Source organism: Spea bombifrons, chromosome 2 (assembly GCF_027358695.1).
Source record: "Spea bombifrons isolate aSpeBom1 chromosome 2, aSpeBom1.2.pri, whole genome shotgun sequence".
In the NCBI taxonomy this organism is placed as follows: domain Eukaryota; kingdom Metazoa; phylum Chordata; class Amphibia; order Anura; family Pelobatidae; genus Spea; species Spea bombifrons.
The window spans coordinates 125,720,540-125,745,323 of NC_071088.1; the positions used below are offsets into that span (position 1 = coordinate 125,720,540).

General features: G+C 42.1%; 1 protein-coding gene across 1 annotated transcript; it reads left to right on the forward strand.

Moving 5' to 3' along the window:
• Nucleotides 1-3,072: 3,072 nt before the first annotated feature.
• On the forward strand, nt 3,073-24,697 carry USP12 (ubiquitin specific peptidase 12). Its single transcript, XM_053456403.1, has 9 exons — nt 3,073-3,436; nt 12,898-12,978; nt 13,689-13,902; nt 16,023-16,252; nt 18,310-18,386; nt 19,670-19,753; nt 21,054-21,251; nt 21,937-22,015; nt 24,099-24,697. Exons 1-9 carry the CDS (start codon nt 3,389-3,391, stop codon nt 24,198-24,200), a joined length of 1,113 nt encoding a protein of 370 aa, XP_053312378.1. The 5' UTR covers nt 3,073-3,388; the 3' UTR covers nt 24,201-24,697.
• Nucleotides 24,698-24,784: the final 87 nt, after the last annotated feature.

Below are 24,784 nucleotides of genomic sequence, written 5' to 3' on the forward strand. Positions count from 1 at the left end.
ATATATATATATATTATTTTTTTTTGCTGTGTTACTTACTTTAAATAAAAGTGTGAGATTTTTTTATGGTGGGGGGGTCATATTTGGTTTCGGACAGGTAAATGCTGGATGTTCGGTTTCAGTCCAGAATTTCCGTTTCGGTGCATCCCTAAGCCAGACAATGAAGTGGTAGGCCTACATCACATCGATGTTTGTCTTAGTATATAGTGATAGGAGTTATGCTGCACTATCATCAGTGTCTGGCTCAATGTATAGTGATAGGGATTACGCTGTACCACCGTCAATGTCTGCCTCAGTATATAGTGTTAGGTGTTATGCTTTACCACCGTCAATGTCTGCCTCAGTATATAGTGTTAGGTGTTATGCTGTACCACCGTCAATGTCTGCCTCAGTATATAGTGGTAGGTGTTATGCTGTACCACCGTCAATGTCTGCCTCAGTATATAATCATAACAGTAATGCTGTACCACCTTCAATGTCTGCGCCAGTATATAATGATAGAAGCCATGCAGTTTTAAAGTGTTTGGGGGAGGGGTGCCACAGGTGCCAAAATACTCTAGGTAGGCCCCTGGCTAAGATACTGCACAGAACACTCAAACTCACAAGCCTCTGGTAGGGGACTCGAGGTTACGGAAGACACATACCACCCATAAGGGGGGGGAAGGAATTTTTTTTTATATGCACCGATCAGCCACAACATTATGACCACTTGCCTAAAATTGTGTAGGTCCCTTTTGGGCCGCCAAACCAGCCCTGACCTGTCAATGGACAGACTCCACTAGACCTCTGAAGCTGTGCTGTGATATCTGCACCAAGACGTTAGCAGCGGATGCCATGTGTTCTCCAAGTAAGCGATGCACCCGACCATACAGATGATGTAAAATAAAACGTGATTCCTCAGACCAGCCACCTTCTTCCATTGCTCTATGGTCCATTTCTTATGCTCACGTGCCCATTGTAGGCGCTTTCAGCATTGGGTAGGGGTCAGAACAGGCATTGTGCAGCTACGCAGCCCCATACGCAACAAACTGCGATGCACTGTGTGTTCTGACACCTTTTATCAGAACCAGCACTATCTTTGTCAGCAATTTGAGCTACAGTACCTTGTCTTGATGGCTTTGACCACATGGGCCAGCCTTCATCCCCATGTGCATCAATGAGCCTTGGCCGCTGGTTCACCGCTTTTCCTTCCTTGGACCACTTTTGATAGGTACTGACAACTGCAGACCGGGAACACCCCACAAGTGCTGCAGTTTTGGAGATGCTCTGACCCAGTCACCTAGCCATCACAATTTGGCCCTTGTCAGAATCAATCAGATCCTTACGCTTCCCCATTTTTCCTGCTTCTTACACATCAACTTTGAGGACGAAATGTTCAGTTGCTGCCTAATATATCCGACCCACTGACAGGTGCCATGATAACAAGATTATCAGTGTTATTCACTTCACCTGTCAGTGGTCATAATGTTACGGCTGATCGGATGTATATCGTATATGAGTCAGCCACACATTTTTACACATTTCATAGGGAATGTGTAGTATTCCATGCAGCCATATCATTTAAGAATTCATATTAAAGTTTTTTGTAAATAGTTTAATATACGTTTGTTACACGTAGGATAAACTCTTAAGCTAACTCTTGCTATTAGCTAAACGTTTCAATTAAGAGTATTTAGTTAAAAGAAACCAATTAAATAGACAAATACAGCCCAGATGAAACCCCGCACTGTTCTATGTACCTTGAGGATGGGAATAAAGAATGGATATGACAGCAGTGATGTATTCTGGCCAAGACCAACTAAGGCCTGTGTCTAGAGAGGCCACTGCAGAACGGGGGCACAGAGCACACTGTTGGGCGCTGGCCAATGGGCTGGGTATGGAAGAGGTTGCTGATCAACAAAATCTGGTGATTTACACTACGGAGGCCTGTGCTGGGCGTCTTTAAGGCACAGAGTGGGATGGAAGTTGGAGAATGCAAAGTTTTGGAAAAATTTCACGTCTAAGAATTGCATCTGTCTTTAGCATTTACGGGCAAATATTAAAGGTTGCGCATGACCCTTCCCCCAAATATGCTGATTCTGTAACTTTAATACCGTTCACAGATTTGAAAAGCATACATTTGTGAGAAGCGGACAAGCTGGGCTATTTTACACGGGCTGTTCTTCCATTTTTCATGCAGCCCTTTCCCCATCAAGCTGTTCTAGATTATACGTCAGCGATAATGTGTATTTTTCCGCCCTTACCAATGTTGCTCACAATTCCCTTCATAGGATTGGGGCAACTGCTTAAAAAACACGTTTAACAAACTGACATCCATGCATTTTTATATTAACGAGATGAATTGGCAACAACGTACCCATAAACGATACATTATTATTTATTTCTCAACGGCTCGTATCTGTGACCCTCCGGTGAGCGGGCATTACTGTGGGCCAGAAAACAGCGGATGGCTTGGGCCTGGGCTTACCCTAAAGGACCCATAGTCTGGACAGGCTTCCAGCATCCAGACTCCATCATGCCTGAAGACAGCACTCATGCTAAGGGGGTCACAAGAGTACCCAGCAGGGTCTTCCGGGCGAAGATCCTGAACGAAGGGAACGTCCAAAAATCTATTTGTGCATTTATATGCCTTTCACCAATACATGGCGTGAAGCATTGGTACTGATGGCCAAAGGAAATCAGGAAATCCAGGGTCAAACCAGAAGAACTCCCTGCCCCAGGGCAGCTCTACGGCTCCCGAGCGACAGTAACAATGCAGCCGCCTCACTTCTAATCACAGTTACTGGACTTAAATTTGCAACAATGTGTAATGAATCCGGATCTCAGTCCTTCCTCATCCAGGACATGGAGACCAAAAGATGCTCTCCCTCAGAAAAACTGCCTACTGCCACCTCTGCCCCACCCCCACAGGCACCTGTAGCAGGTGTGGGCTGGGTTAGGAGGGATGTCTCCGCCCACCAAAGGGTCTGAGGGGTCTTCACTTTCCACTGTGTGGAAATGCGAAGAGCCCTCATCTCACAGGCCAGTTTCCGTTGGGAACTTTGGTTTATTGCTCTAAGCATCACGTGACCAGCACAGGACTCTTTCTCGTTCCAAGAAACGCCCTATAACGCATGATCATTTTCTCCCTGACACTCGGGTGGAAGAAAAGTCACGCGTGTTTTTGAGCGGCCACGCCTCTTACAGGGCATCTCGCTCTGCATCGTTGCCCTCCCCTCCGGCGGCTGCCCCTGGTAAGCACGCGGGTTACTGCCCTAAGCCCCGGGGGCGCGCCTTACGGGTGGTTGTCCGTAGAGCGTCGAGCACGCGCTCGGAGTGTCCGCTGGTCGGGGGCGCGCGGCTCCGGCCTGTCTGCTGGCGGTGATCGGGCGAAGATGGCGCCGGGCGGATGGAAATCCTAATGACAGTCTCCAGAATCGCTTCTATCTGTACCATGGTAGGTGGACCATACCGGGGAATAGGCTGGAAAATGCCTGGGCGGCCTTGAGCGGGCATTGCTGACATAGCGGAAGCTGGGGATAGATGATAGGGATGTAGAGTGCTTGAGCTGCGGCTTTGCTGTGTAGGAAAGGCCGAGGATGAAACGGGGCCTAATGGAGCCTGTGAGCTGCAGGGGCTCGGTGAACCTGCTCAGGTAGGTGAGTCTGACAGGTGCACAGTAGCCGCCCCGGGGGGTCATTTCTCTGCTCGAAAGGTGCATTTATGAATGAATTTCTATTTATTGTAATATTTATAAAACCGCACATAGGAAGCGGTCCCGCGTATGGCTCCAGCGCTCCTCAACACGATTTAATCAGCAGCTTGCAATGTAAACGCCGCGGACACCTTCCGGGACACCGGCACATACCCCCTTCCCAACTACGAGCCTCCCCGCTGTGCACGACTACGGGTCAAGGGCAAGTGTCAGGGCTTCCTGACTAGCAGAAGATTATACATATATATTTATATAATGACACACAGACACGTATATATACACACACACATACATGTACACACACACACACACACACACACGTATATACACACGCGCCATGTGTTGAAATGCGGGTCATTCTATATATTATGTACTACATGTAATATTCTATGTAACGTGCATCATGTGGGGTTATTGGCTTTCCGCTGTATTTCCCGGCTGTTTTGGGCACAGATATTAAATTATGATAACTGCAGCTCCCCAAATAATTACAAACAACCTGATGGCAGCAACTTGGGATTTTTTCACATTTTTTTTGTGTGTGTTTTTCTTTTGAGTTGTCAGTGAAATCCCCCTTATGAGTAAATCCCTAATACCTGAACGTTGTACCCGGCGTCGGTTTGACGGGAAAAGCTTTGAGACGCGCGGCTGGTCTGCGCTCGCCGGATCTCGCTGCGTTACGGAATAGAAGGAGCCGAGCAACTAAATGGCACAGACTGCTGCTTGTAACTGCTGGCCTTTCGCTCTGCTTTAGCCTTTTATATAATATATAGAAATGGTTTAGTGGTCACCGTTTGGTTGCTTCGTTTTTTTTTTTCATGTTTCGCTTGTGCTTTTTGTATGAAATCATCTGTGTCAGAGGTTGAAGATTTTAAGATTCCACATGAGGCTGGATTTCTGTCAGCGCGTTCAGCTGTCAATCAACCAAAACGGAAAGGGGAGCCGTCGCTTTCATGGCGTTCTTGCATAATCCATCTAATTTATTTCTTTCTGTCGTGTAATCAATGTGATTGTATTTGGAGGTATTTGCTTTTAAAGACGGTATTGCACCTTAGGGGAATCTGTCGGACCTGCGTTTTAATTGCCGTTCTCAAATTCCTTCCCTACGAAGGCTGCTTAAATGAATCGGCTGCTCAATGGGTAGGAATAATCCTACCAGCCCCAAGAATAACCAATGACGATGGCAACTCCAGTGACACAGACATAAGATAGGATTCTATTTTTTATTTATTGAATTATATACGGAGCTGGACTCGTGAAATGCCTGTGAGCGTGTCCTCCACTTTTCATGGCGGCCGGTGTAATCCTTTAGTGTGCTCTGACTGCGCAGGTGTAGGAAGTGTAAGCTCCAACGTGCCAAGGACTTAACCCGGTACTGCATATGTATATATATGTGTGTGTGTATGTATATGTGTTCTGTGCTGTTACGGGGAAGAATCACTCCGCTAAACATCAGCCGACATGGATGTTGATATTGTCGTTGGTCGCATCATAGTTTACTTTCCCAAACCAAGCGTTAAGCTAATATATTTGTTTATGGCCAGGCTGACGACGTTCCTTTCCGTTCTAGATTTGCCTGAGTCACCTCTGGGTGATTGGGATGGAGGCGTTCTGATGTTGGCCACATGGGTTTTGGACAATAACAATATAACCAATAGCATCTATCAAAAGTGAAGGAAACGCAGCATTTTAAAAGATTTTTACCGCGTATCGCATATGTAATACATATATTATATAATGGAAATGTGATTCTTTTGTTGCCATCTTAAAAGCATAAAGGAATTCATAAAGTCTTCCGTTAGTATACATTAACAGATTTGTTTTTAAGTCGGCCGTGATATCTTTGTAATAAAAAGGAATATCGCTGATGTGTGGGGCCTGGATTTTTAATTGAAGAGTCTCAAGGGGGGCGACAATAAAACCAAGCGTAATGGAGCTCAGAAGCATTGAGGGTCTTACAGTGATAATTGTCATGAATTAATTGTTGCCGTCTATTCATCTGATGAAAAGAATCAACCCCCCCCCAACTCGCGTCCTTTAGAGTGTCAAATATCACTCGTAAATACAAAGAATGGCTGCCATATATTACCCGGATCGTGAGTTTTTAAACAGCCATCACACAAATACGGGGTAAACGTGTAACTGTAGATTGAACTTACCATTTTCAGGCCAACGTCCGGGTGAAACGTAACGTTTAAAGCCTCTGACTATGCTGGCCGAGCCCGGATAAACGTAACGACTCCAAATCACGTAACATTTACAACTGGAAACATACAGGTAGAGAAGAAGAGGCTCCGTGCCAGGAGGAGGGATGAGAAAGAGACACTTGCTTGGATGAGGATGGAGTCTGTGGTTTGCAGATCTTGGAGGTGATAAGAACAGGTGGTTTCTTTCAGAACACAGGTTGTGAGGACGAGAAGGAAAGATTATATGCTGCTGCATCGGTGGATTCTCAGTGACGACGGATGAATAGACAGCAGCCATTGTCAGTACAAAGTATTCTCAAATAAGGAGTTTAGGGGGTGTATTATTGTTAAGGGTTCTGTAGGTCAGGAGGGCCTTTTAGAGTGGGGGGAGCGGATGAAGTGTGGTGGGATAAGAAGATTAACGTTCAGATGGATTGGAGCTGTGAAAGGCGAGAGGGGGAAGCCGATAAGAAGTATGGAGCTGCAATAATCTAGATGGGTTTCTATAAGGGAATGAATTAGCTGTGTGAGGAAAGGAGGTAGATTGTAAACTTGCGAGCTGGGCTTTCTTCACCTAATGTATCGGTTTGTCTTAGTCCGTCAATTCTTGTCTTGTCATACCCCTTGAATCTATGTATTGTGTTAAGTGCTGCGTAAACTGTTGGCGCTATATAAAAAAAAAAAGATGATAATATTCCAGATGTATTTTGCGGGTGAAGAGTTGAGAATGGATGATGTTGTAGTCTGTCTCCAGGTGTAAGGGTGTGACTGACATGTAGGCCAGAGTAAGAAAGAACATCCATAGAGAAAGTGTCTGAAGGCTAACGAGGATGAGGCGGTTAGGCTACAGATATAGTTGTGGAAGTGAGCGGCATGTTTTTAGTGTCATACTCGTGCAATTGGCTCTGTCTCCTACTCGTAGAAGTGCTGTCAAATTCTAGGTCTGTACGTTTGTACTGTTTTCTTGCTCGTTTAGTCTTATAATTTTGGCCTAGTCTGTGGGTCGGTAGGTTCAGACATTAAACGGTGGGGTAAGGAAACATAAAATTCAGAATGAAAACCCAACTGACTGATCTAAAGCACTTTCCATGGAATAAATATTTATCGGAACTGACCATATGGTAAAAGCAGTGTCATAGACATAAGCAGTGTTGATAGACATAAAATCATACTAACCAGATTTAACTTAAGTATAAGAGATGCTGTTCCTCCAGATACCATGAAAACTCTTGGATCTCATACTCCGCAGACTGTGCAGCCATGTTGGTATAACGTCCCTTTAATTGTTACTACTGTGCTATTAAATGTGATTCCTATTTTCTTTCCAGAAAACCACTCAATAACCATTGCCGTGTTATATCGGTAATTGATAGTAGTTGCTGGCAGAATATTATTACATGTCATCTATGTAGGACACTGGTGATGACACTGAATGATACGAAGTTGATTGAGTAAATGATTTATAGAATGCAGTCTTAACCAAGTCTATGAGCTGGACAGAGGTAGTCTTGCTTTCTGGCTACCAGTTTGTGTGACTCTCCTGTCATATTCCATGGTTGCCCTAAGGGCCCATTACTCCTCTGGTGTTATCTATACTGCCTAAACTGCGCTCCGCTTCCTCGTGGATTATGCGGTATATACATGGTACATATGTGGTACATACCACGTGTACGGCAGCACTGCGTGTACCTTATCTGTGATCGCGGCACGCGAATGTTTCTGTTGTGCAGGGGGGGCTCTTCCAGGTGGTGGTCTTGCTTGTTTAAAAGTATGAAAGACTTCTGTAAAAGAGAAAAGCCGCGCTGGTATCCTCTGAAGAAGAGAGCTGCGGAGCGCTCTTCAGTACGGAGCATGAATATCACTGCTTCAAATGGCATCCAATGTCCCGCTGCTGGCTTCACGAATGGGTTTCCCGTGTCACAGCAGACTAGGACCACCTTGTGGGTCATATAGCTGGGTCATATGGGCTCAAGTGGGTTTATTGCAGGCTGTTCGCTTGGGGAAAGCCTGTGCGTGCCTGCGCCTGTACCGGATGCATTAAACCTTCTGGGCGTAGGGGATGTATGCAGGACTTACAGAGCAGCAGCTTGATTCTGCCTAATGAAGACTCTAAACCTTCATACTCGGGAGGATCCCAGAGGTCCCGTATGAATGCTCCGGAATGGCTTTCTAATTAATTGCTCGGCTGCGTGCTCTAAGGAGATTATTACAGCGCAAGTGATATTTTCTCATAGTACTGTGTTTTTTTTTCTTCTTCTTCTTTTTAAGCCATTTTTACCCCGCATGTAGAGAAGTTGCTTGTTTTTTTCCCTCCCATTGTATAAAAGATCCTTCATATTGCCAGTAAGCAGGTAAAAAACACCTGTGGTTGTGTAACAGATCGCTGCTTTTCACACAAACCTAGTTAATCTGTGTCTGTAATTCCCATTATGAGTGTAGCGGTACTTTTTTTATTGAAGGTGTACACTGTTTAGGATTTATTGGCTGTTATGCGAAGGCTTTTATGTGGCTGTTCTTCTGTTCATGCTATTCTTCTTGGTTTGATTCATGATAGAGAGCATTTTATATATTTTGTGTCCTGTTTATGTATTTATGACACTGCATGCACGTTCATATGGCTTCAGTGAATAAAATACCTTACTTTTATTGATATTTTGGAGATATTATATTTGAGAGCTTTATTTGTTTGAAAAGTAATGGGCCTCATGGAGATTTCAAAGGCCTCTTTATCCACTTGGCAATCCCATATCTTTATATTCTATCGCCAGCATCATAGGAGTATTTGCTCCTAGGCTAGATTTCCAAATGTGGTCCTCCCCATCAAAACCAACACCCCTGATATATAAATATATTCAAATATATATATATATATATTTTCTAAGACCGGAGGGCCAGTTCTTATATACTTTCAAATCTTTAAAGGTATATTATATGATGGCCCCGCTCTGCCTCTAAGTTCTCTAGTTCTCTCCACCCTCCTTGTAGATTATTATGATATATTTCGAGGTGTTGTGGACGGGAATTTGCCGGTGTTCCTGCTGGTTGTAGGCACATTATTTCCGTAGCTATAGGCGTCTGTTTCATTCTGAAGCTAATTGCCCATTAAAGTAACATTATACAATTGCCTGATATTGGGAAACCAATGGAGATGATTTGTTTGTTGAGCAGATCATCACAGATGAAAAGTATTTATAGCCGGAACGACATGTTGAGAAAGTGTTTTCGCTCTTGCTGCTATGAAATCATAGTTGGAGCAATTTGTAAAATGCTTTCATCCAATGCATTAACGCAATTCATTTCACTTTCCTTGTTAGCATCTTGTCATGTTTCACTTGTAGTATGAGGCGGTTAATTTTTTTGTTTGTTTGAACTCAAACGGTGGGATGATAACTTCTGAAACAGCGCACATTAGGATCCATGTTGTCATTAGGAGTCCCGGCCTGCGGAGCTGGACGCCTTCGACAGAAAGATGGGTTTTCCAGGCGATCTAGTGGGACATAAAGCCAAAAGCTCGTCTGGGTTCAGTGAATTACAGCTGAACACGAGCACCGCAGAAATGCTAAAACAGCCATTGTCACGAAGGGGTTACGGAACTGGTCGCTGAGGTTTGTTGGTGCATTAATGTTTAAAATAGCCCCATGAAGACAAATCCTGCTTCAGATCGTAAATGTTTTTGGCAGTTGTTTTTCCTGTGTGTTTTATTTTTGCATCCAAGCGAAAACAAATGTCTTAAACATATTTGCGCATGAGAAGTCCTCTAGGGGCACCTCTGTAGCTTACATTAAAGGTTGCACTTGGTTTAAACCTGAAGCCCAGTTTTATATAGAGCGTCGGGTCTTACCGCATTTGCCTGCTTGTTACTCGCCGCTGTAAACACTTTTGTATTGACGTCGACAATGTGCTCGATCGTTTGATTTGTCTCCTCGTGTGTCTCTGTGGCGCTGCCGTTGAATGGGAGTAGCGGCAGCCGGTTACACGTGTCCTAGCTGAACGTTGATGTTCAGTGAGCATGAACGTGATGGACTGCGTCTGCTGCCGTGTATTTATTACGTGTGCTTGCGTATGCTTCCTGAATTCAGTAGGGGCCAACCAGGGCGAGTGGGGCTCTTTTATTACTCCACCAAATAATCCATGCGCTGATTTGCATACAATCCATGGAAATGTACATTTAATAAACTGTAGGGCGCGTTCACACCTTCTTTGGATTTGTCCTTTTATTATACGCAGCAAAGTCATACCTCGATACTCCTGACTAATGAATACGTCTCTGCGACCACCTCTATTTAGTTATCATAACCAAGAGTGGATTCTATGGGGACCTTTGACTTATATATTGGAGGAGAAACCTTCAGGCAATAGTTTATCCTTCTCGTTACATATATGACCAACAACCTCTACAGATCCTCCTGACTCAGCTTATCTCTACCCAGCTCTCTACTTGAAACCGTTAGATTGTAAGCTCCGAGAGCAAGGTCCTCATTTGTACCAGTTTGTTGTTGTGCGTGATTTTATATTTTTATATTTTACTGACTGTTTGAATAAATCCAATGTAATTCTGCCTTCCTGCTCTGTTTTTATTTATACCCTTTTTTTTTTTTTTTATCACGGCTTTAACCGTGTTTGTGATATCTTATTATCGCTTTGTGTCACTTTTCCGGAACGTGTATTGAGGTATAAGTGGAAGCTCAGTTTATATATTTGATAACCGACGCTGGGATAAGTAGATGATCTGCTTTCGGGAAATATGTTTTCTTTTATCTAGCTATATGCCAGCCGTCTATTTCTGAAAGGAGTCCTGCTTGATGAAGTAAATGACCGAGCTGTAAACAGGCAGTCTGTAATTACGCCATTTCTGCGGGGATCTCATTATCTTGCCCTACAAGACAAGTAGCACGTAAATCGTCTGAGAAATACCTTTTAATGGGCTCTGAGTGAGCGCGCTGGCTGCTTCTTTCCATTCACTCTGCCGCTGCTGTCTTTTATTTAATAATATAATAAAGTAGAACCTAATTGTTGACTCTAAGAACATTAATTAAGTATAACACTGAATAAACACAAGCTTATCCAGGAGCTGCAGCAAGCGGGAGATACCGGCTCTCGGAGGTGCGCTGGAGCCCTGGAGCCTTAGAAATGGCTTGAGAAAGACCTGTGCGTCGAAACGTTGCCTGTGTGAAATAAACTCACCTTATTATTTGAAGTGCTGAGCCTCTGCTTCTTTATTTTGGATTTATTGAGGGACTTGGTGGTACCCTGGCTCGTGCACCATTTCACTGCTGAGTGCTGCATTCCAACCTCTCTTTTTGTGTATGTTAGAAACGGCTTTGTGACCCTTTCCAGACCCGTTCTTTCATCTCGTCTTGAATTTCTTTAGATCTTGGCATCGTGCTGCTTTTTAAAACTTTTTCAGCTGCTGTGCCAGGTTCTAATAATAAATTGAATTCTTTAATTGAAGTTTAGAATCCGCAGGGCTGGGTTGTCATTCCTGGTTGTCTCTAGTGAAATTCATCCCGATTTTCCGCTAAAGATGATTCATTGGCTTATTTAGTAACCAAGGGGGCAATTACTTTTTCATATAGGGCAGGGTATGGTTGGATATCTCTTTTCCATCTATACATGAAATTATTTCAAATTGCGTTGTTTACTCGAGTTATCTTTGTCTACTATTAAAATTAGTTGAATGATCTGAAACATTTGTGTGGCACATATATGCGTACTAGAATCAGGAAGGGGCAAATTTTCACAGCACTTTGTGTGTGTATATAGTATATACAGTCACTGGCCACTTCACTAGGAACGCCTGTTCAATTGCTTGTTAACACAAATAGCTAATCAGCCAATCACATGACAGCAACTCAAGGCATTTAGGCAGGTAGACGTAGTCAAGACTACTTGCTGAAGTTCAAACTGAGCATCAGAATGGTGAAGAGAGGGGATTTAAGTCACGTGAAACGTGGCATGGTTGTTGGTGCCAGACGGGCTGGTCTGAGTATTTCAGAAACTGCTGATCTACTGGGATTTTCACGCACAACCATCTCTAGGGTTTACAGAGAATGGTCCAAAAAAGAGAAAATATTCTGTGAGCGGCAGTTGTGTGTCTGAGGAGAATGGGCAGACTGGTTGGAGATGAACTTTTCTTGGCACACTTTGGGGCCCTTAGTTCCAATTGAGCATAGTTTAAACGCAACAGCCTACCTGAGTATTGTTGCTGACCATGTCCCTCCCATGACCCCAGTGTACCCATCTTCTGATGCACCATGTCATCTCACATCATCTCAAACTGGTTTCTTGAAGATGACAATGAGTTCACTGAACTCCAATGGCCTCCACAGTCACCAGATCTCAATCCAGTATAGAGCACCTTTGGGATGCGGTGGACGGGAGATTCGTATCATGGATGTGCAGCCAACAACTCTGCAGCAACTGCGTGATGCCATCATCTCCATATGGACCGAAATCTCTGAGGAATGTTTCCGGCACCGTGTAGAAACAAGCCCTCCACAAACTGTGAACCTGATGCTGTTTCAAAAGTGAATTAGGATAGAAAGCTTGTAATTGAAATAATAAGGCACACAAAATAATTGCTCCTGTTACTGGGCTGGTGTCGAAAACAAAAGTGGAGACTATTTATCGTTTAGTGGGAAAAAGTTACTATTACAATTCTGCATGTGTCCAATGCTCTGTTATTGCGTTAATGGTGAAATTAAATAGGTTTGTGAGCATCCACGTTTGTGCTGAAATATTTCATCCAAATGCCCAAGAGGAGCCCTTGAATTAAAGTATGAGAGATCCTCGTCTGTTGTGCTTCTCACACCAGGAGACTCATGAAATCATGTCTTAGCCCTTGCTTGCAATCGGCGTCTTGCTGAGAGTAGCTTTAATGGGATGATTAAACTGCTCTGCAGTCATACCAGCAGAGAACTGGTTGCATTGTCTGCCGTCTAATGCCTTTTCTTCAGGTTGTAGCTGTTAATGTGCATGGAATAGTATCTAACTATTGTCTCTTTACACTTTATCTAGGGCGCCAATGCCTCGGCATTAGAGAAAGAGATTGGTCCTGAACAGTTTCCTGTGAATGAGCACTATTTCGGTTTAGTCAATGTGAGTATATGTATTTTAACTGTTCTGTTGCTGATTGTCGTTGATTAGGTCAGGCCTTAGGCTTTCAGCAGGGATGGAGTGATCTTCAGGACTGTAAATTTGTTAGATAATGCTCGGCCCACCACCTGGAGAGACAGATCTCGATCAGGCTTACACTTAATATCGCTGAAACCCGCACACCGATTCCCAACCAAGAAAAGCAGAAGCTTTCAGGAGTTCCTCTTAGAACTAAACTAATATAGAAGTATAATATAAGGATTATTTGATTGAAAACAAGGTATTTATGTACTTTAGCATATCAGGCTGTAACCAGGCTAGCGAGGGCTGAGTAAACCCACACAGGGCACGTGCCATTCAACTGCCAGAGGTCATGGTTTTAAGTATTCGGGGTATCTGTTTACTTATCCCTTTAGCATTTAAAGGGTTAAGTGTTGCCTCTTTTGAATTTATTCATCTGCTCCCGTCTGCGCAATGTAAAGTTTCCTAATTGAAGACCCTTTTTATTAGGGCAGTTCCAGAAAACCTGCAATTACATCAGTGTAGATTTACTCGTAATGTTTATTATTATTAAAGATCACCATGCTTTACCATGATCTATAAATCCGCTGGCAATAATATATATCATGTGCAGTATGTTTCACTCAGACCCTGTCAAGATGACCCAGTGCATGTTTAATATTCATTTTCTTTGTCTTTACGGATTCTTGCAGTTTGGGAACACCTGCTATTGCAATTCTGTCCTTCAAGCGCTTTATTTTTGCCGTCCGTTTCGGGAAAAAGTTCTCGCTTATAAAAGTCAGCCCAGGAAGAAGGAGAATCTCCTTACGTGCTTAGCGGACCTCTTCCACAGCATCGCCACGCAGAAAAAAAAGGTTGGGGTGATACCGCCAAAGAAGTTCATTACCAGATTACGCAAAGAAAATGGTATTTGGCGTTCCTTTTTCAGAGTGTTTTCACTTGAGTGTCTGATGTTTGTCCGCAAAAGTTATTGGTCAAAGTGCATTAATCTGATACACAAGTTAAGGGCAATTAACTGGTCAAATAACTTTATTACTGAAATAGCAGCAAGCAAAACATTTATAATATCTTTTTTGGGGAATGAGATGGATTTAGCGCAGTTCCGTAATTAAGTGCTGGGGTCTTAGGTGCCCCAAATATCTGTTTAAGCCTGACGATCGCGCAGGCTGAACATCATTCCTCCCCACAGATGGAGAGCTACGTCTTACTGCTACTTATGCGATAAGTCTTAAAGCACTAAAGCTGATGAGCCAGAAATGTAAGGGAATGAGATAAAAAAAGGTGCGGTGCTTCAGGGACGGCAATCGCTTTGTAGTCTCAAGGGCTTTATCAGTCGGCTGCATTGATTCTTTTACATTTGACATTTTCTGCAATCTCCCGCTGTAGGCGGCATTAATCCAAACAGTCTGATTACCATAGAAAATGCTGTGGATGAGTCTTCATTATAAAGTTACATTTTTATGCCCACGTAGAAATGTTATAAGAAGTTCATTGAGTTAGTTATTTGTGTTTAATCACATTCTTTTGTGCTGTGAACAGAACGGATCCTCGCTTGGAAGTTAACTCTTGAAGGTATAAGGCCACCGTAGATGAAATGGGGCAATTCTCCGTGCTGTCAGATTATCTGGGGAAGAGGCATGGCTATTAGTGTTATCAGCGAAATGGCCATTATCTGCCGATTGACTTGGTCAGGGAAACCTTTATGGCTCCGAATGAATACACGGAGAACCGCCTGTCAATTACTGACAGAGGCACATTTCAGTGAGAATCAGAACGCTCCAATAACACGCTCTGCCGAAGGTCACGAACTGTAATTACAGCCCAAGTCAGAAAATATTATAGCAGCAACACTGACAAGTATATTAAGGGCTAAATATCTTAGGATGTATGGGTTTGGTGTTTGACATCTCAGAATTATATAGGAGGTGTCTATGTCTTAAAAACTTAAAAATAAATAAAAATAATCATGACCATTAGACTCGTGTGTTAGGATTAGTAAAAATTTCAACTTTAATGCAATTTGCTGATTTTGTTAATTCGTACGAATGTCCGTAAACAAGGAGGGGCCCCCAAAGAAACGAAAAAAACAAAACAAAGGGTTCTGAAGCTTGGATTGATTTTTTTTTTTTTTTTTTTTTTTTATTATATTTCACTCACACTCGCAATGTCTCCCTACCTGCTCCACCGACTGCTTGTGTGTCCGTCTCCTTTCCCGCAGCTCCGCTTCTCCCTGTGTCGTCTTTCTTTGCTTCCCCGTTCACTGGAGCAAAAAGTGGAGCCTCTGTGCACACGTCTCCCCCTATTGGAGAAACAGGGAAATGCTATCCCTGTGGCCCCGCCCCTTTGCGGAAGGGCACCAGGAGGCAAGAATAATGAAGGTAGATTCGCTGAGAAAAAAGTGTTTCTGCGCCTTTTTCCCCTCGATTCTATCTGCGTTTTCGTTCCCTCGCTGTGCACTTCCGCAAAAGGGCAGAGCCACGGGGACAGCCTTTCCCTGTTTCTTTTGCAGAATGGCCATTTCCGCTGAGAAGCAGACAAAGAAAAACAGAAGAACAAGAGGCAAGAGAAGAAGCGGAACTGCGGGAAATGAGACGGACGCAGAAGAGGTCGACAGGTAGAGAGACTGTGAGAGAGCGCGTGACAACGGAGCTTCATCTGAACCAAAAGGATGGAAGGCGAATGGGCCAAAATAGAAACTATAATTTGTCTGAATCGTGCATGGTCCATCTGCGCAAGTCTAATAAATGCTGCTGAACCTGTATGAGGTTTGGCTCAATAAGAAAAATGGATATAGCCTTACTAGCCCAAGACAAAACTGAATCGTGTCGTAGCTGGGTGCCTTTTGGGCAGATATAGAAAATAAATTTAAACTCGCAGGTCTCTTCAGATGGGTACAGCTTTCACATTGCCGTTCTAGCACTTTTGACTATTTTATCTGGAGCTTGTACAATGAATGTATGTTTTATGAACGCCAAAGCATGTTGTGGGGCAAATGTAGACTTAAACAAGACATGTTTGCTTTTCAGAGCTTTTTGACAACTATATGCAGCAAGATGCCCACGAATTCTTAAACTATCTGCTCAACACGATAGCTGATATTCTGCAAGAAGAGCGAAAGCAAGAAAAGCAAAATGGCAGAATACCCAATGGTAATATCGACAACGAGAACAATAACAGCACACCAGACCCCACCTGGGTCCACGAGATCTTTCAGGGAACATTAACCAACGAAACCAGATGTCTTACTTGTGAAACGGTAATCCTGTGTGTGTCACGTGTCCATGTCATGTTAAAGGGGCTACCTCCAACTAGCCAGTCACTTGCTTGTGTGAGATTTCCAGGGGTTATCTGTGACCTGTCTTGTTAGATCTCCTAGAAATTTGACACAAATCATCACCTCTTAATTTGGATGAAAAAAGCTAAAATATAGTGTGCCGCTTGGCTGTCATAAGCTTAAGTTTAAAGGGAGCACTCTATTCTGTATTAACGTTCATATAGTACCCGGAGTGCTCTTTTAATAAAAAGATGTTCAGACAAGCCAACAACACAATTTCAATGGTCTTTCCCCGTCTATCAGCGGTCTGCTCAGTAGAGACTCTAAGCCGCTGCTTATATTGGGTTACTTGGACTGCGGTCAGCTGGCCTGTAAACACATTTGGTTAAATATGTAAATTATATATGGCAAATCCATGGTTATGCCCATTTTACAAGCTTACAATTGCTTATTTGCACTAAGGCTTTACTTTATGTATAGATAACGGGTTGCCTTCACTTTATATTCATCTGTTTGCAGTTTCGGGGAGGTGTGCTGGTCTATAAAGCCGTAGCTGTCCTTGAGAGGCCGCATTGCTCTAGAGACATTTCCCTTTGCTTTTGTTCTATTCCCTGCAGCCATCCCCCGGTAAACCCCTCGCTTTCCCTGCAGCCTACACAGAAGCTTCTCTCCCTTCTCTCTGTACTTCTACCTTTTGTGTTCCATGTTGGTTACACGGACCGCTTCATTACCTACGATAATAGTCTTCTCGCTGTATATAAGCAGACTCTACCGGGTCGCGGCATCGGGTTTCTTTTTGTAACGCTCGCGTCATTTCTGACCTCATGCTGATAACAATATGAATCATAACTGTTTACATCGCTAACATTCCTCTAATGTGTTTATAATACGGCAGCATCTCTTGCTGAGGATAACTTAGACACTTTTAACCAGAACCGTTTTGTTCTTTTGTCATTTTTATTTAATTTTTTATATTTATGAGGCAACATCCTTTCAAAGCTTACATGATAAACTGATGATGCAAACAAACGTTAACCTAGCATGGGATGTATTCTTTACTTGGCACGAGTTGTTGCTTGTTAAATGTAAGCAAGACGCTCGGAAGACTTCGGTTTCCATAGACGTGTTAATATCACACTCTGTTTTTTTATTTTTTTTCTTCGAGGAATATCGAACGCTGACCTTGATTTACACGTCCGTGAATAAATGTGTCTATTCCCATACAACCATATCCATAGTTACTCGCAGTATATATTATCAGCGGTGTGAGAGTAGGTTGCGACCGGGGAATACGGCCATCCCCACCGGAGCGATTATTTCTTTTAGGATTAGCTGTATCGTTTGCTCTTTAAAATTCAAAAAACTCATGTTGTGAAAGTCAACTTAAAAATGTAAAAGGGATCTGCTATTGCGGTAATTAAACGAACCGTTCTGGAAGTTGGAAGATGCAGGGAAAGGTGATGAACGTGGAAAAGGCAGGGATTGTGCATTATGGATGATGGGGCTGAATCGGTCAGGTTGCGTTATTGGTAATACGTTTCCAGAATGTGTAGAAACCATTCACGTTGTGTGTATTATACCAGGATGAGCAGCCATAAGCCATCTTCACAAACCCGCCTTTTGGGTTCACAGCTAGGAGTAAAGTAGTATTAAATAAGTATTGTTAAGTCCTTTATTGCCCCATTTGTTTTTTGACCCAGATACATGCGCGCAGTGGTAATCCTGTAATACCTGTTAGCTGAGTGTCGGTTGTTATTTATACATGGTTGCCTGTTAGGCTTGTTATAAATGTGCGTATCATCGGTATTAACTGGCCGTAGCATGACAAAAATAATGAAATGATGCAAAACATAGATCCCGTACAAAATGTCTCTGTGTTTACAATTGGTGCTAGCAACAGTACAGTTAGACAGATGTAACGGGGATGGTGATCGGGGATATATACAGAACATTAATCCCAGCCAGGACAAGCCAAGAATGTTGTTCTAGAAGTCATTTGTCACTTTTTTGATTTTTTTTTCTTTTCTCTTATCCTGCAGATAAGCAGCAAAGATGAAGATTTTTTAGATCTTTCAGTAGACGTGGAACAAAATACATCAATCACTCATTGTTTAAGGTAATTGGCGGTAATCATAAGCACTCGATTGTATTCTCATTACATTGTTCTTGAAGATTCCAAAGGGGCTGCTCTTCTTTCCTTGTTGCCCTGATACGTTTGTTTGTTTCTGGGGTAAAGTGTTGCAGGAGCCCTGGGGTTATTTTTTCAGAAGGTGCAGTTAATGTTTTGTCAGTGAGGAACGGCATTTTAAACAGCAACATATAAAGAAAACACAGACTTAATACAGATTTAATACAAGGCATTCTGGGGCCTTATCTTTTTAACCCCTTTATGACAAAGCCCGTACATGTACGGGCTCAAAATGCATTGTTTTCAATGGGTTTTGGGACCGCTCTTTGTCCTTAAGGGGTTAATGGGTTAAGGGGCTGCCCGTTAGCCTTAAGGGCTTAATTGAGGGTCTGATACGTAGTAAACCTTGGCAGCTAAGCATGTATGTTTATAGGCTGGGCTCGTACAATAACGACAAAATAAGCGCATGGTCCTTGTGTTTCCCTGCTATTGAGGATGTGTTATAAGTATGCGTTTTTATTTTTTTATTATAGTTGATTTACAAAAGGCAGAAATTAATTAATTTGTATGTTCTTTGACTCTTGAAAGCATTTGTTAAAATAACCATTCTTGAGCGGTATTTGTGTCGATGGGATAATGGGCCAGGCCATCGGTGTAACAGGTTTCATAGCATTACATTTGCAAGCTGTAGTTTATTAAGGACGTGTGGATTTTGAACTTGATACAGCAGGACCTCCGTACCACCGAGCTGTTCTTCCTGCAGAATGTCTTGAAAGGCTTCTATAAAGTGATGTATTCTGGCCCTTGGCGGCAGATCGCAATGATCATCAGGCTCTCCCGGGCACTTCTGCTTCGTTTACCGGTCGGGGAGATCAGAGAGATCAGAGACTAAACGATTATATAATGAGGGGTATTTTCAGAGCGTTTGCTCTGAAAAAACCCTTATTTTATAATCAATAAAAATCGATTCAACTTATCGATAATGAAATTCGTTGGCAATGATTTTCATTATCGATTATTATCGATTTTATCGATTAGTTGTTGCAGCCCTACACCGGAGGCTTGTGTCTGATCTTATAGCGTTGTTGCGTGACACAACACTTCCTTACGAGGTGAAGTGCTGGCTGTGACTCCGTATGGCTGTGCTCAGCACTAGGTCCTGGATGTTCTATCCACACATAAAATAAATGTAGGATTCAGACATATCAGGATTTATTCCTCTTATCTTTTTTCCAGTTTCTAATCAAAATGTCCATTTTTTTTATATATAGAGGCTTCAGCAACACAGAAACCCTCTGTAGTGAATATAAATATTACTGTGAAGAATGTCGCAGTAAACAGGAAGCACACAAAAGGTAAATACAATTATAACGTCTCTTTACCAACCTCGGTTATAAAGCAATGTCTCTTCACTGCGGTTGTACGTCAGACTCTGATTTGTAGCACATCCTCGTAACCTGATATAGTAGTCACCATAACTTAAGTGATGGAATGTTTTGCGTATCTAGCAGCAGTTAGAAGAGTTATGGGTTAAATAGATGTTGCTTCTTCCCTTCCTTTCATGGCCAAGTTTATTGAGACAAGTGTATACATTTTCATTTTTATAACTGAAAACATATGACATCACTGTGCTGTTATATACATTATATCCCTTTTATTGTGCCGGCCAAGTCACCTTAAAATACCTGAGCATTCCAACAAACCAGATCTATAAATGCTATTTTAGTCATAAAGCCCAAAGCCTTCATCGCCCTCACCATTTGAAAGTGTAAATGAACGTTACTGATATGAACCGTTATTCTTAGGAACTAAAAAGTATCACATATCCTGCAAAGTTCTAGAACAGCTGATGTTCATCAGGTTTAGTTTTGTATACGGAAGACCATTACGTGAAACATCTGGTAAATTCAATCTAACGTTTGAATAACAAAGGTTTTAAGAATAAATCGCGACGTGTACGATGGTTAATCCAGTCCCTTACTTGTCATTTATCATGTGCAGATCATATTGTATTTGACATACTTTACAAAATATTCAAATAAAATCCAATGTATCCCTATGTAGTGCAATATAACTTAAGAAATGGACTCTGCTGTATGTAAAACCTTCAAATTTCTCACATTTTCTGTTCTTTCTACAAAATTTGGCACTTCATAACTTAATGCAGCATCAGAAACCTTTCTATTACTGTTGAATGCCAAATGCTCCCCAGAAATAAATCTTTAATCAGGGGAAACTTTGCCTTGCGTGAATTTGCTTAACCAACTAGGACAATTCATATTCTGTGTGGGACAGAACCTTTCAATTTTAGGTAGTAGAGATATTTTCATTGTTTTATATCGCAACATCATATTCTGCAAATCTGTGCAAAGGGGTCACACACAACGTTTTCCACGGAATTATGCTTTATTTACTTGAAATAATCATTAGAACCAGAGGAATTGTGCTATAAAAGTCCATCCTGGGGGTCCTGCAGGGTCCTCTGAATGAGACAGTTACCCCGTAGTAACGTGTTGTGTGGTGACCTCCTACACTATGTTCTTCACTGTGGTTTTTACGTCATCCTGGTGCATAGTCCTTTTTATGAAGGTCAACACTACGCGATAGACCTTCTACGCTTTAATCTGTTCTTTTTTTATTCTATTTTTTCCCCAGGATGAAAGTAAAAAAGCTGCCCATGATTTTAGCTCTTCACCTGAAAAGGTTCAAGTACATGGATCAGTTGCATCGATATACAAAACTGTCATATAGGGTAGTATTTCCTTTAGAACTTCGACTTTTTAATACGTCAGGAGACGCTACCAACCCGGACAGAATGTATGACCTTGTAGCTGTGGTAGTCCACTGTGGAAGGTAACTTGTTTTGAGACCATTTTAAATGCATAGTGAATACAGTGAGATGAAACATTAACTCTCCTGCCTACTCTTGCTTTAAAAAAAATAAACCCAATTGTCCTGTGGCAGCTTTTAACAGGGCTGTTGACCATTTTAGCGCAACCTAATAGTCTCATAGAGCCCAGTGGAGGGCCATATGGCGCTCTCCACGCAATTTCTACGCCTCGTTCTTCTGTTTTTCTCTCCCTCCTGTTTTCCTTCTTTTAAGCTTAGTCTCATTAATATATGTATTTGAGGGGGATTCCTCAAGCTCCACATTTTCTTATGAAGCTTGTACTCGGGTATCATGTTCATGCTTGGTATGATATTGTGTGCAATATCAATATGTATTTAAGTAAAAGGCTGGCTATAAGCTCTGGACAATGCTGTGAGCCATATAACTCGTCGAACAGCTTGTGCTTCTAAAACGGATAAGTCATTTTGGTCAGATGTTCTAAAACAATAATAGTATTTTTGTCAGTAATGTTTTAACCATAAGTAAAGTTCATTAATTAAAACTATTACTGCAAGCAGCAGTATAATTGTTTTGGCAGTATTTATCCCAAAACCCTCACTGATCCAAGTGTTCAGCTTTCTGCCGTTCAATCGTTTCAGCCTTGAAGCATCTGACAAGCTTAAACACAATATCTTTCTGTATTTACAGTGGACCTAACAGAGGACATTATATTGCAATAGTGAAGAGTCATGATTTTTGGCTGCTGTTTGATGATGACATAGTAGAGGTAAGTGTCTTGAGCTTCTCTGATAGCACGATCATTGCTTTGAACATTAAGCACTGTTTGGAGTTTATGGCTAAACTCTCCCAAGTCCAAATGGGAGATTCCACAGTATATTGTGGAAAATAACAGGTTTAAAATCCTGTAGGGCTTCCAGATCTAGTCAGACAAGCAGGTACTGACCAATTAATCCGACATTGTGGTAGTAGACAAGAAGAAGACGGCAGTGGTGATAGATGTAGCGGTGCCAAGTGAGAGGAATATCTGAAAAGAGTATGAGAAGTACCAGGGCCTGCTGAAAAAAGGAACTAGAGGATGTGGAAAGTGAAGGCCAAAGTGGACCCAGTGGTCATAGGAGCGCTAGGGGCTGTGACTTCTAAGTTGGGCAAAAGGGCAACATCAGAACACTCCAGAAGAGTGCAGTGCTAGGAACCGCTAAGATACAGCGCAGAACATCCAAACTCCCAGGCCTCTGGTAGAGGACCCGAGGTCGAGGAAGACACATACCACCCATAATGTTGAAAAGGGAATTTTTATTATAATACGTGTTCAAGTATATTACTTCCTTTTTTGTTGTAGTTGCTCTGCATGTGATTAGAGTCATGATTAGACACAAACACGTGTATTTATACACACATTGGTAAGTACAACCTCAGGTAAACAGCAACACATGACCTTTTACACATTTTCATCATTTAGTCAACACAGATAAAGCCAAAATGGAGAAGCCATGTGTGGAAAAACTGACTACACCCTTACTGTTTCCATAGTGATTAGCAGCACCTGTCTGCTACTTAATCAAATAAATCATCAGCAAGTGTGGCCACCTCTATAAAAGCCAATGTTTTGGCAGTTTGCTGGTCTGGAGCATTCAGGTGTATGTGTTAAAACAATTCCAAGAAGGAACGACATCAGTAATGATCTTAGAGAAGCAATTGTTGCTGCCCATCAATCTGAGAAGGGTTATGAAGCCATTTCCAACAATTTAAAGTCCATCATTCTACAGGGAGATTATTCAAAAGTGGAAAACATTCAAGACAGTTACCAATCTTCCCAAGAGTGGACATCTTGGAGAAATTGCAATACACCCAAAACCCACATCTCAGAGTCTACAGTTCATGACAGCGCAATTAGAAAGAGACTTAACAAGTATGGGTTGTTTGGAAGGGTTTTCAGGAGAGAGCATCTTCTCTCAAAAAAGAACATGGCTGCACGGCTTAGGTTTGCAAGGTTGCATGTGAACAAACCAGAAGACTTTTGGAACAATGTCCTTTGGACAGACAAGACCATAGTCGAGATGTTTGGCGAATACCAAACACATTTAAGCACAACTGTCAAGCACGGTGGCGCAGGGGTTCGAGCATGAACTCTTCCGTGTACTGGAATCAAATGTGAGGCACCTGTCCAACATCAAAAGCAAGGCCAGAACTGGGTCATGCATACTAGCAAATCTACAGCGGAATGGTTAAAAAAGAAAAGAATTGAGCATTTTTTGTTTTGCATTGGGCCAGTCAAAGTCCAGACGTCAACCCAATTGAAATGCTATTGCAGAACCTAAAGTGAGTGCATAAGCAAGTGCCCACAAACCCATAATAAACTGTAGCAAAGACATGTAAAGAAGAGTGGGCCAAAATTCCTCCACAACAATGTAAGAGACTGATACAGAAAACAATTCAAGTTATTTGGCTTTATTTTTGTTGTATAAATCATGGCACGCTGTAATACGTCATGTGGTCATCTGAGGCTGTATTTACCTAATTTAGACCTGCTGATACTTATTTGGTGGTTGCGTCTTTCTATGGTTTCAAAGGAAAGCCCCTATTTGTTCTGAAAAATGGATGTGTAATTTCTGTGGGTCCATCAAACACAGAAAAGCACAATCTTAATAAAACACACATATGGTGAAAATGAAAAAGTGGTACCAGTACAAAGTTAGTGTTGTATGGGCAGTAATTTCCTGGTGCACGGAATGCCAAGGTGAATTTAGCAGATTGCATGCTAATTCCAATATTTTTGTGCATTTCGGCTTAGCTGATTGTATGTCCATGTAATGACCAGCTGTACAAAAATGTTTTTTGTTTCTTTCCAGAAAATCGATGCACAAGCTATTGAAGAATTCTATGGGTTAACATCGGACATCTCAAAGAACTCTGAATCAGGCTATATTCTCTTTTACCAGTCTCGAGACTAAATGAGAACTGTGATGAGGGCAGGTTCTGCCTCGTTTCTTTTCTGGATCATTTGAAAACAGAAGCAGGCACTGATTATATATAAATATATATAAAATGATATAGATATATTAATAAAAGGACAGTGGGAGCTCAGGGGGGCATCAGCGCAGTTTGCACATGTTGAAGCAATGAACATGGATAAAGGAAAAACAAAGAAGTTAATATCATGAGAGTTGATGAATTTGCTCAGGTATCATGCTTGCCATAGAAATAAGAAATGGCCGTTTGTTTTCATGGACCTGAATTCAAATATTTGATCTTGTCCCCCCTCCCTTCCGTTCATAGATAACCATAACATCCGTTTGGTGCTCAGTAGGACTCATGGAAGTCACGCAGCACCTGTAGTTTATACAGTTTTACAGATGACCTCTCTGTAGTACGGACGAAGCATCTGTTTGTTCATACATAAGGAGAACAATTGCGCTAAAGGATGAAAACTAAAGACACGCTAAAGAAATGGGGGAAAAAGTAAAGAAAAACTGCAGATTGTGACAATGATCTTTTAATGTGGAGGACACAAGCAGTGAATGTGTGTCCTTTAGCT